Source organism: Eleutherodactylus coqui, chromosome 9, assembly GCF_035609145.1.
Source record: "Eleutherodactylus coqui strain aEleCoq1 chromosome 9, aEleCoq1.hap1, whole genome shotgun sequence".
Classification (NCBI taxonomy): domain Eukaryota; kingdom Metazoa; phylum Chordata; class Amphibia; order Anura; family Eleutherodactylidae; genus Eleutherodactylus; species Eleutherodactylus coqui.
The window spans coordinates 161,392,724-161,405,796 of NC_089845.1; the positions used below are offsets into that span (position 1 = coordinate 161,392,724).

Consider the following 13,073-nt stretch of genomic DNA (forward strand, 5'->3'; position numbering starts at 1 on the left):
CGCTCATTGAAGGTCTCCCTTTGGTAAGCCCCCTCGTCCTGCAGCAGTGCCTGTTTTAGGGACTTCTCATGCTTTTTCGTCTGGTTGTATTCCACCTCGCGGTTCGCTGTGTCGCGGTCTCTTCTCTACTTGTTGCATGTGATGGTTCTCAATAACTGTGTCAGCTGCATGGAACATCTCTGTACGTGGTGTGAGCTGCGCTCTATTCCTCTTTCCCAATATTTCGCCGTCTGTAGACCACCCGCCGGCATTTCTTTCTTCTTTTGGAATCTTTTGTGAGATCTGCTGAGAAGTTGTCCCTCTGATTCTTGCCATTGCTATAGAGACGTATGAGCCATTCATTGCTGCTTGTACAATCCCCCTCTCCCTTCCCGGACCGAAGTCCCAGCAGTATCGGCCCACGGTCTTACAACGTAGAGCTTGTGGACCCCCCACCGAGGACAGAGCTTAGGGAACAGAGGGATGCTTCACCCATGCTGAGGGAACAGAGGGATGCTTCACCCATGCTGAGGGAACAGAGGGATGCTTCACAAAGTTAGCTGACCCTAACCCAAAGTTAGGGTCAGCTAACTTTGGTCATCGGAAGCTTCACCCATCGGCTGATACGTTTCTTCTGCTTTTTGTGTTCCTATAGTTACACCCCTGTTCGCTGTCCTTAGAGGTTTCCCGACGTACTACGAGTTCATTATAGAATTACAAGTTCTGCAACTTTCCAATATTATTTGTTTCACTTGCAGTTTATATATACTATATACTCACAGAGCAGCTTGTTATCCGCAACCTCGTCCGCATGGCATTTGTATATTTTTTATCTAATCTGTGTATTGAAATGTAAAATGGTGAACGGAATGTGACTGCGGTCTGCGGGCGGCGCAGTTCTGTACGGTTTTGGTCTGCTCATCTTTTGCTTGGATGTAAAGGTTTTGTGGGCTGTTTACACGCCAATGGCTTTCCTTTAAAATCTCAATCCGTGTTAAAGTATCTTTCGTTCAAGTTTTAGTGTTGGGTAACGGCGGTATTCCTGCTCGCGTAATAATCGCATACGTACGGCCACAACGTGTGTCTGACTGTTTGTGTAGGCCTAGCTTATGATGTGCACCCCCTCCCACTACGGTGGCGGAGCAGAGGTGCGCCTGCGCAACACCAAACAAATCTGTCTTGCCGCGCTCGCTAGAGAACTCTATACATTTTTGAGATAAAAGGGCGATGTCCTTCCTCAGGACGCAGCCATCCACCGGCCGAATGTCTGCAAAATCCCCTCAGCGGTTTAGCCGTGACAAGGTAACAGACCGTTACTGCTGCATTTACAGTCTTAGCATGGATACATATGACAAGGCACAGACCTGGGGGATGAAACATGACCAGAACAGGATGAGCAGAGGAGTAAATACCTAATTAGTCCACCGATGAGGATGTGTCGGGGGTCACCAGGCCAGCGTGTTATCCCTGTCGATGTCTCATATTCTCCACTGTAGCATGAAGCCGCTTGAGATGTTGATGCCTGAGTTTGGCTAAGATGTTACCAACCATGTCTTAAGTGTAAGTGCCGCCGGTCTCAGTGGTTTCTATTAAGCAGCTTTGAAGCTTTTTCATCAGGGTTAGAGCTATACAAGATTTCTCATAGTGTATCCGTTCACTGACCGTTTTCAGAGTTCTTGGAAATAGTAACTCTTAAACACACAAAGTAGTTTTCTAAATGCGCCAATGTTTCTGCCGTCCATTAAGGCGCTTTCCATTTCCACTGATAAGTTTTCTTGTTGTATAACCTACTTTGTTTCCATTACGATTTTTCAAAACCTCTGCTTTCTGTCAGCGTCTGAGTGCAGGTAGTCTTTTGAGTACCCATTCTTGACGCTGTATCATCAGAACTAGGCTAATACTTTTTCTCATAACGTATCCCTTCACTGACAGCTAGCAGAGATCTTGGAAAAGGGGAAAAATAGACACACAAAGAGGGTGCGTTATTTCCACCATCGCTTCATATGCCGGCCTTACGATTATTCTCGTTGGCGTACGATGCGCCTAATACATGCAGGGGTGCGCCCACACAGAAACGTATGCCAGCTCAGAGCTGGTATAGATTTCCGGTATAATCCAGTCGCTGGCGTAGGGGTTCCTTTACGTGGATCGACTGTTCGGTGCGTAAGGGCCTGACCGTTGTCCCACTGACGATAGGTGAGCGATTTCGTGCTCCGTGCCCCGTCAGCAGGTGATTATCGCCCAAATTTGCAGTTTCTATCTAGAATTCCGGCAAAGATCGGCCCATGCAAATACCTTAAGTTATGCATAAATGTGTGGCTCTGCGGTGGCCACACCCCTTCCCGGCATGCCATGCCTCTTTTTCGAGAAAGTGGCTGAAGGCCTCATACCTGTCACTCGCGTGTTATTTTCCGCTTTGTAAATACGGACTTAGTTGTGCAACTTTCAGGGGGTCAGTTTTGTGTTCCCCAGCCACAAGGAGGAGCGTATCTCATGCCCAGCGAGTCGCATCATACATTTTACGCCGCGTTCACTGCTCTGATAACTTTGCGCCATTTTGTAAAGATGTAAAAACATCCCACCTCTACGAGTCGGTCTCAGGAGCCCCTACAGACCGCACTATAGGCAGGTGTTTGCTGGGCTACTGTCTCTTTAAATATCACCTATTTCCGTTGCTGGAAGCATAACACAACCCGCCTGTCCTGTGTTACCCCCAGTGCATTCCTGCGGGCAGGGGGTGGCGCTCCTCACCTCCTAATTAGTGCCTCTACCTGATGATCCGTCTTATCTGTCATCCCCGTGACTCATTTCCCAGGAAGTATGAAGCATGCATCGCCCCGATGTATGGATGTTCAGCGGCTGCCCGGGCGCTGCTGATCTGTGATGTGTGCTGCTCTCCGCGCTTCCTGTAGCATAACCTCCCTCCTCAGCTTGTGCAATGCTAAAGCCATTCAGTAATTGGCCCCACTTCCAGTCCGGCGGCGGCAGCCAAGACGAGCCCACATCAGCCTTCCTCCCGCAGGAAACTGGAATTAATGCTGCAACTTGTCTTGTGTTTGTTTTCAAGAAGCAGCAGCAGCCCCGGGAGCCGAGCGCCGCTCACCATGCAGGTCTTCACGTGTTGTTTGGGCAGAACGGTACGGGTTAATGCCGCAGAAATGTGTGTAGGGTACTAACATGCCGAGGACTTGACAAGGCGGCGGAATTGTTGATTACTTTGGGGGGGTTTTCATTATTTTACGTATTTTTCTTCTTTCTTTTTAGAAGCCTGACGTTCGGCTTTCCCGTGGCAGCATAGACCATGTAGACGGCAGCATACAGTGCCCGGTAAGTGCCCGCTGCCCCTTGTAATGTGTAGGGATCAGTGGGCTCAAGACAGCTCTGCAGGTCAACACTGCAGTGAGTCGTCCAGACTCGTGCGAATGAAGGGTTAATCCCGTCACGAAAAGATCTGCAACTTTTTAATATGTTTTGTAATACAATTTATCACAGTTTTGCAACCTCTGCTTGCTGTCAGTGAGTGCGAACTTTCTTGTTTACATCCAGAAGGTGAAATCCTGTCCTGACCGAATACATCTGGTGGTTGTAAGCAGTATATCTGGACTGATACACTGTAGCAAACCATCCGGACACAGGTGCTGCTCCCAGATATACAATGTATCCACCGGCTGTGTACAATGTATCCGTCTGCAGTCCGGGCTGTTTGGCTCACAGAGCATTGTTTGCACTGGATACAAACCTTCAGGAATGAGAATATTAGGTCTGTGCAAGAAAGCAAGATTGTCCCCATTCACTATCAGCAAGCAGAGTTCTTGGTGAGAAGTAAGAGCACAAAGTAGAACCGGAAATTGGGTAAAGTTTTTTTTTTTTCATTTTTACAGCGATGAAGCTTTATTACGTGTAACCCTTAAACTGCTGTGACACGTTGGGCTCTGCTTCATCAGCGTGCTTAGTGGTGCGGCTGCATGTGTTGCTGTGTGGTTTCTTGGGTGGTGACGCTTCCTCTGGGTTGGAGGTGTGAGGTTGTAGTCACCTCTGCTATGTGATCTCATGAAGGTCTGGAATGGCACATATGGTGATCAGGGGAGGAGCGATGCTCTGCAGATATTTCTCAGTCGTTACGACCTCTTATATAGCTGCCATTACTGATCCGGCAGCACTGTAGATCTGCAGCGGTATGGGGGAGTAATGGATGAGCATATACGTAGACATTCTGGAGCGCCGGAAAGATGGGTGGCGGGTTCATAATGAAAACCCAACTTGTCACCCGGCTGTCACAGAGGCTCAAAATGTAACCGTACGATGGTTGTCAGTAGATGGTTGAGAACGTGGCCATTCTGCAGTTTGGGGAAGATGAGTGGAGCCAAAATGAAAACCCAACTTTCCTAGACTCTTACGTTTGCAGTATGGGATTTGGGGAGATATTGCTTGTATAGAGCAGCCAATGTTGGCATTCCGGGAAAGATGAGTGACCACTGGTGTGGATGGCTATAATGAAAACCCTGCTTTCCACCCAGCTTTCCTAGAGTGTCTGCTTTTACGGTATGGGAGTCAGGGGGATGTTGTGTGTATAAGCAGGCAACATTGCCATTCTGGAAGGGATGAGTGATCACTCGAGTGGATAACTATAATGAAGCCTTACTTTTCACCCAGCTTTCCCAGAGTCCCGAACAGCAAGTCTGCAGTGGTATATGATTTGGAGATGGTCGAGTACATAACCAGGCAGCATTAATGATAAAATCTGGAACTGCTGGAGACGGTTCCAGTAGGGCACTGACATCCAGCTGCTGACCCAGCTTTTCCAGGAGTCTCCAAATGCAGTCAGTCGTGTGGGAGTTGATAGTAGATGCTTGAGTGCATAAATAGGTGACCCTGCCGTTCTGTAATTTGGGAAAGATTGATGACAATTCTAATGAAAGCCCAATTTTTTACCCAGCTTTCCCAGAGTACTAGTAAATTTGCAGTATGGGAGTTTAAAGATTTTACATGCCTACGTAGGCAACATTGGCATTCTGGAATCCGGAAAAGATGAGTGATTACCTGTGTAGTTGGTTGTATTGAAAACCTAACTTTTCACCCAGCTTTCCCACAGTCCTGAACAGCACAACCGCAGCAGTACAGTATTGGGGTGGGTCAGTGCATAAGTAGGAGTCTGGGAAAGAATACCGAACGAAAATAAAAATCCAACTCGGCTTTCCCAGAGTCCAGAATGGCATCTCTGAGGCAGTATGAGCATTGGGGGGCTCAACTGATGAAGTAGCCAGTGTGGGAAAGATGGATGACGGCTGCTTTGGGGAGCTGCCATGAAGGCACGCAGTAAACCCCCCTGCTATGTTTGGAGACCCTCCTAGTCTTTGGACCCTCCAGCTTCTGTAGTACGCGACAATTGTCTCTGGGCGCCCGCGGACGGGGTCTCTCCTGGTGACAGACAAATATTTAGCTGTTTCTGGATTCCTTTCTCATCCCATGAAATGGCCGACCTCCCGGTTCCCGGGGTGAGAAGCGCTCGGAATGCCTGCGGTTGGAAGTCCATGAAAGGATCGCTGGAGTAATCCAAGGTTTAGATAAGACGACAGCAGCAGAATTCCACCGCCGCCCCCTCCTCGTCTTCTCCCTAGCCCCCAGAGCTGAGATCCTGTCACTGCCGCAGCCAATGCTCATTCCTCCTGGATTGTTCTTCATACTTCACAGGGTTTGGGGTGAAAAACCGCCCCGAGAGGGTAAGTAAACAGCAGAGCGAAGACGGGCAGCTGGGGCCTCCGGGTCGCCACTTTTATGGTCTCAATGCGTCAAAAATGAAGCAACTTTATACATTTTCTCAAAGAAAAAAAGTATCGTTTAGTGTATGCAGCTCCCGTGCAGAGCGATGTGCGATGAGACATACCTTTGGTGTTGGTTAAGAGAGGGCAGGAACAGAAGAGTTAAAATGCACCAGTTATTAAGTTGCATTCCTGTGTTTACCCTCATTACACATTGGTACATGTACAGCGCCGGTGTGTAGCGGGATGCGCCATTTACGGAGATATGACTCCCTAATGCATACATTTTACGGCACTACGGCCAAATCTACCCCATTGTGACTCCGGAACGGTCAGCGCTCCGTTCCCTCCCCCCCCCCATATTAATGCATGGTAACGAGTTGTAGCTGCGTGACTCGGTGGGGGGGGGGGGGGGGCGAATCCACCCGGCGGTGTCCCCATGAGACGGCTGTCTGACTCCGAGACGGACAGCACTCTCACAGGAAAAGACGCGGCTCGTTGGGGTGACTGCTTGTCCTATTGTAGGGCGATCCTTGTTCAAGAACAACCCATTATCTTCTCCTTAGTGATGCAGCCTTTTTTTTTCCATTTTTGTTTTTGTTTCCCCACTTTCAAAAAATCATAACTTTTTTTATTCTTTCATGGACATCGCTGTTGGGGGGGGGGGTTGTTTTTTGCAGGACAAGTTGTATTTTTCAATTTCAACCATCTAATGTGATGGAGACACTGTTGAAGAAGCAATTCTGCCCTCTTTGGGGGTCTTGTTTCTATTGCGCCCCCCCCCCCCCCACTATTCTCTGATCAGGTACCGGCTACACACAATCTGTAACCCAAGAGGGGATTTTAGATACAACGCCACAAAAAACGCATCTGAACCGTATTCCCAAATCCCTAGACATTCCAAGTATTCTGAGTCGGTGCGGTTGTGATGATGTCACATTTATGCTGTTTTTTCCCTTTTTTTCTTCATGCTGTACTTTTAAAAGTTTACATTATCTTTGGGAAAAAGCCGTAACTCTTTCCAACCTTCCTGTTCTAGTTGTGCGATGTCTCGGTTTTGCGGGACCTCCTGCAGTTTCTTTTGGGATCACTTTGGAGTTCATATGATTTTTTTCATCGCTTTTTATCACATTCTTCTTGGAGATCATGTGACCAAAAAACGGCAATACTGGGATTCTGTTTTTTTTTCTGATGCCGTTTACCTTTTGGGATAAAGTTTGCCTTACTTTGATAGGTCGGTATTTTGCGCACGTGTTTTTGTCTTGTTTAGATTTTTTAAATTATAAATATGGGAAAAGGGGTTTTTAACTTTTATTACCTATTTTTATGTATTTCCAGCAATAACTTTTTAAGACTCCTTTTTCCATAACCATGGTACTGCATTGCTCACAGAATATAATGCAGTACCGCAGTATTGCATCATACTACGTTCTAATAGGCCTTCTAAGGAGCCATGTCACAGGCACGCCTTGATAGGCAATGAGCTGTTGCAGCCCAGGGGGCCTTCAAAAGACCCCAGGCTGCCATGGCAACCGAACGGCACTTTACGGTCTCATCTCAGGTGGGCATTTAAATGCCGCTGTCAGAATTGACAGCAGCATTCAAAAGGTTAACAGCTGTGATCATCATTCACGCTGATCATGGCAGTTGCGGGCGGGGGTCATCTGTTGAGGACAACCAGAACCTCAGGTCTCCATGACTTAAATCTACATCCTGGGGAGTGAAGGGGTTAAAACATTTTACTATTCAATCCAGCTGTTTGGGTTTTTTTCCACACATGTGAAAAACGGATGCAAGGATGATGCAAATGGCAAATGGTGGGTAACGATGACCTACATCGCTGTCGCCCGTAGGAATACACCCCGAGGTTAGGGCGCTTACGGAAATATAAATGATGATTATCGCTGCAAAAGTGGCAAACTTTTATAAAATTCACGCCATTTGGGTCACTTTTAAGGAAAACGGTGAGGCTCGTTGAAAGGGAGTAAATCTGCCCGACAGACCAGCGTAAATGATAGCAGAGATCTACGGCAGCTCCTAGCGGGCGGCCAGAGCTGCGCCTGATATGTAGCTATAGAGGGGTGCGCCTCGTAGTAGGGAGCATCTCACACTTACTGCAATCATATTACGGCTTCATTCACTCGGGGAGATAACTGTCGGATCCGGGACTTGACTGCCGTCGATCTGACCGTCTTATTGGTGATAGAACCTCGAAGTTTAGTCGCAGATGTTATTGCGGATCCGCACAGCTTTAGCTTCTGTCCGTGGGACGGCTCCGCCTGCGGCCGCCAGACTCGGTATCCGCACCGACAATTTACATGAATTACGGATGGTCACCGGACTCAATAAAGTGCTAATACAACGCAGATCTTACTTGGTGGCCGAGGCCTGGGATCGATGTGGGGAACCCCTGACCCCATAAAGTCGCCCCTCAGTGACAACTGGCAGAGGCTGGAAACCTGAACAAATCAGATTATCTGAAGAAAAGGGTTTTTTTCAGCGCTTTTTTTTTTTTTTTTCAATTTGACCATTAAAACTACATTTCCGCGCCCGTATCCCTCCCCGTTCAGGTTGCAAATAACTTGCGTCCCTATATTTCCCATGATGCACTGTAAGCTCACGGTAGGTGTATAAATGGCGCGTCCGTTCATTCACATCAGGAGAGATTCCACAAACATTTTTTGAAGTCTCATGGAGATTGAGGGGGGGGGGGGGATTCTTCTTCGGGGCGTTGAGTTTTATCTGTTTTTTGATTTCTGTAAAATGTACATAAATTTTCCGTCTGTTTTTCTCGCTCTTCGTTTATGTTTGTTTATCCCCAAAACTATTCAGAGTCCACCTCTCCGCCACTTGACACAAACTATTCATATACTCTGTGTTATAACGGCACATTAACCCCCGCAGCCACTGGTGGAAAAATACCCCCCGAAATAACCTATCTGGACGGAAATTATAATTCACTTATTTCACATCAGGTTGTGACGGGCAGCCAGACCGGGAATCACTGGAGGTCCCGGATTAATCTAATGGGAAACATATTTTTTAATTGTATTGTTAATTGTATCTTATTACGGACTGAAAAACTGTTACAAATTTCTCAGTAGAGTGAAATGGGAAAAAAGATACAATTCCACCATCTTTGGGGGGGAGGGAGGGGGGTTGTTTTTATGGCGAACACACTGCGGTAAAAATGCCATGGTAGCTTTATTCTGTTGGTCCGTACAATTATGGCAATACCAAAGTTTTCCTCTTTTTTTTTTTTTCTGTACTACTTTTAAAAAAAACAACAATTTTCTGATTGCCATAACTTTATTTTTCCATCAGTATAGCTGTGTGACGGCTTATTAATAAAAAGTAATCAAAAAGTCATATATACCCCAAAGCGGCACCAGTTAGAAACCATAGGTCATCCCAAAAAAATAAATAAATATTTTTTTTTTCCTTGGAGATCAGACGACCAAAATAAGCCCCATCCTAGGGTCATGTATTATTATATTCATTATAATGGTCACCGTGCGGGATGGATAAAGGATTATTTTGATAGATGGGACTTTTCTGTGTGCAGTGATATCAAATATGTCAACAGGGTTTTAAAACTTTTAATATCTTTTTTTATTTTTATTTTTTCCACACAGGGAACTTGAACTTGCTTGTTTATACCTTCTACTGCAATACTTTATTATTGCAGTATATGCTATTTCTGCAGGCAGTCTATTAAAGTGACCCTTCTTTTTCAAGACAATATTCTGCCTCCGGGCTCGAGTGTGGAGGGGGTACCTCATCTTTAGTTGACTTTATCAGCCGTTGTTTGGTTCTGCCAGTTTGGGGTTCCATTTTTGGGCAACCAAGATGGCCACTGCCATCTTTTGACTACCTAATGGTTAATATTACACTAGTACTGTTAGGACTACCAATGTTTTCTTTGTTCTGTGATTGGCCAGCACTGATCAAGTGATCAGTGCTGACCAGTCACAGAGCAGTGCATTAAAAAATGGTGGCGGCCATGTTAGTTGCCCAAAAACTGCATCGGTAACTGGTGGAATTGAACTACGGCTGACATAATCAACTATAGGTTATGTACCCTTACACCCTGCACCCCTGGGACAGAGTTTTGCCCTGAAACAAGAGGGCTGCTTTAAGACGTGCACAAACCCACATTAATGGGTAGAAATACATGGCAGCCCGGGGGGCCTTCAGAAGGCCCCAAGCTGCCACGACACCCAGGCGGCATCCTGTGATCTCATTTCAGGGAGGCGTTCATTTGGAACCTCTAAATGCCAATCAGGCTATTTAAATTCCACTGTCAAAATTGACAATGGCATTTAAAGGTTTAACAATCGCGATTGGCATACATTCCGATCCTGGCTGTTGCAGCCGTGTGTCAGCTGTTAAAGACTGCAAACACCATCCGTATATGGAGTGGGCTTGGCTATTGAGCCTGCACACCTAGGATGTGCATATATGTCATGGGGTGCGTGGAGGTTAAAATAGTCCTTCCAGTTCCACTACTGATGATGATGAGATATTTCACAGCAGGCTGTAAAAAAAGATGGCTTTCCTGACATAGTCAGTTGTGCTGACCTCTAGTGTTCAGTTTGAGAACTACAATATTTGAGATTACAGATCCTTCATCCATTCTAAACCATAATGGACGGTGACCGGTATATGTACTCGGTATATTAAGTATCGGACGCTTCTCACCAGTTGCCGGTATTCATTCCTGGCTTCTAGATTTGGTATTGTGAGAATGTGTCCCTTCACGCGTCGTCATTTCTTTGCCTCCAGGAATCTGTGACAAGTTGTAAATTTTATTGGATTTTATTTTTTTCAGGCTGGCAACCAACACATCTATCAACCCGTTGGCAAGCCAGGTGAGCAAACGAGACGCGGGGGCAAAAGAGCGACATTGCGGCATTTTATTTCTTTGATCAGCAGCTTCAGTTACATTGCAGGGTCCCATGTGAACTGATGATGGAGGGGGGCGATCTCGCTCATTAGCAGGGTGGTTTATTAGAAGTCTGTCCATCTCACAGGCAGCACATAGGTAGTAAATACCAGCACTCTGATCCTGTGGCTCGGTGGTAACGAGTTCTCTGGCCAGGGCCACCCATGTCAGAAGCTTATCCTCTCTGCTCCCAGCTGTCATCTTCAACCCTCTCTTTCTGTCTCAGCACTGTCACCTGATTGGCTGTAAGCTCAGACTGTAAACGCACATCTGATTGGTGCACAGAACTCTTCAAACCCCCTTCTGAGTCACCCTGCAGGCACATCTGAGTGTGTCAGTCCTGCCTGAGAAATGGCTACAAAATATACCAAACGGGCTAATGATGCATGACTGCCAACATGCCGGTATAGGATGGGGTGAAACGGTACATAACCATACACTTGGCTGTTACTGACACTCCATGGACTACTATTGTCCCAAGCTCAGGGCCCTTTAACACGGGGCTGATAGTTCGGATTCCCGCGGTTCAGTTCAGTGTAAATGGATGTACAGACACATAAACTGCTGCTTGCAGATGGGGAAGCGGCTTGTTACTGTAAGGTTAGTGAATACAGCTAAGGTCAGCCGGGCAAAACCAGGGATTTACCACCAGGGGGAGATCTTTATATCCTCTTAGAGGGGTTGTATTGTGGCTTTCCAACAGACGCATGATCTTATCAATTCTGAAGTGTCATTCTCACATGGGCTCCGTTTCCTACGTTTTCAGATCATTCCGCTCCACCAAAGAAACCCCCTCGCCCAGGAGCTCCCAGTCACCTGACCGGGCTGAACAGCGTCGGGGACAGCTACAACGAGGGAGTAAAAGTAAGAAGAAAGGCTTTCCATCTCCATAATATGGCTACATGTTGCTGGGCTTTGGCCCCCGTAAATGTAGAGTGAGCTGATCTACTAATATGACATTATGTCCAATCCTGCTCTTATAATGTGTGTGATTACTTCTGTGGCAAGATGGCGGCTGCTTCAGTCTGCGGGATATCTGGTCGCTTGTATGTTCGGTCTGCGGGGTATCTGGTCACTTGTATGTTTGGTCTGCGGGGTATCTGGTCGCTTGTATGTTTAGTCTGCGGGGTATCTGGTCGCTTGTATTTTCGGTCTGCGGGGTATCTGGTCGCTTGTATTTTCGGTCTGCGGGGTATCTGGTCGCTTGTATCTTCGGTCTGCGGGGTATCTGGTCGCTTGTATCTTCGGTCTGCCGGGGTATCTGGCCGCTTGTATTTTCAGTCTGCCGGGGTATCTGGCCGCTTGTATCTTCGGTCTGCGGGATATCTGGCCGTTTGTATCTTCGGTCTGCGGGGTATCTGGTCGCTTGTATCTTCGGTCTGCGGGGTATCTGGTCGCTTGTATCTTCGGTCTGCCGGGGTATCTGGTCGCTTGTATCTTCGGTCTGCCGGGGTATCTGGTCGCTTGTATCTTCGGTCTGCCGGGGTATCTGGTTGCTTGTATCTTCGGTCTGCCGGGGTATCTGGTCGCTTGTATCTTTGGTCTGCCGGGGTATCTGGTCGCTTGTATCTTTGGTCTGCCGGGGTATCTGGTCGCTTGTATCTTCGGTCTGCCGGGGTATCTGGTCGCTTGTATCTTCGGTCTGCCGGGGTATCTGGTCGCTTGTATCTTCGGTCTGCCGGGGTATCTGGTCGCTTGTATCTTCGGTCTGCCGGGGTATCTGGTCGCTTGTGATATGTATTGGGGGAAGGCAGGTTCCTTCTCGTTCCAGCAGGCTGTAGTACCGGGAGGAGGGGGATGCAGCTGCAGCTTCACTCTCCCTGAGACTTGTGCTGTGAGAGGGGAGGAGGAGCAGAAGTGGAGAAGATAGTTAGATCTATCTGGCAGCTGTGTCTACTTCTGCCAGGGTTGGGGTTCGGTTTTTAGATGAGTTGGTTGAGCAGGATGAGCCGGCAGCTCGGGTTTTCTGTGTGCATTGGAGTATACGGCATATTTCGGTATTTCCTGCCTCTATTAATTTTGGAGATCGTATAATTAATGGCAGCAACAGAGCGGTGGGTGCAGCTGACCTGTAGGGCCCGTGGGGGGGGGGGATACCAGGGGCTGCGTATGGGCACTCTGTTACAGGAGGCAATAAGGTGTGTGCGGCTATTTACAGGGTGGCTCTCATCTGCTGGGTGACACACTGGGGGTCAGGCTGGTGACACGGTGGGGGGTCAGGCTGGTGACACGGTGGGGGGTCAGGCTGGTGACACGGTGGGGGGTCAGGCTGGTGACACGGTGGGGGGTCAGGCTGGTGACACGGTGGGGGGTCAGGCTGGTGACACGGTGGGGGGTCAGGCTGGTGACACGGTGGGGGGGCAGGCTGGTGACACGGTGGGGGGGCAGGA

At 47.8% G+C, this 13,073-nt stretch overlaps 1 protein-coding gene across 12 annotated transcripts in view; it reads left to right on the top strand.

Moving 5' to 3' along the window:
• PTK2 (protein tyrosine kinase 2) overlaps positions 1-13,073 on the top strand; it is a 223,555-nt gene that overhangs the window by 205,603 nt on the left and 4,879 nt on the right. For 11 of the 12 annotated variants that reach the window (XM_066578748.1, XM_066578752.1, XM_066578749.1 and 8 more), the window contains 3 exons: positions 3,244-3,306; positions 10,570-10,609; positions 11,450-11,547. In XM_066578748.1, the coding sequence (XP_066434845.1) occupies positions 3,244-3,306; positions 10,570-10,609; positions 11,450-11,547 (201 nt within the window). The remainder of the gene's footprint in view (positions 1-3,243; positions 3,307-10,569; positions 10,610-11,449; positions 11,548-13,073) is intronic. The other variant, XM_066578753.1, reaches the window with a different exon arrangement.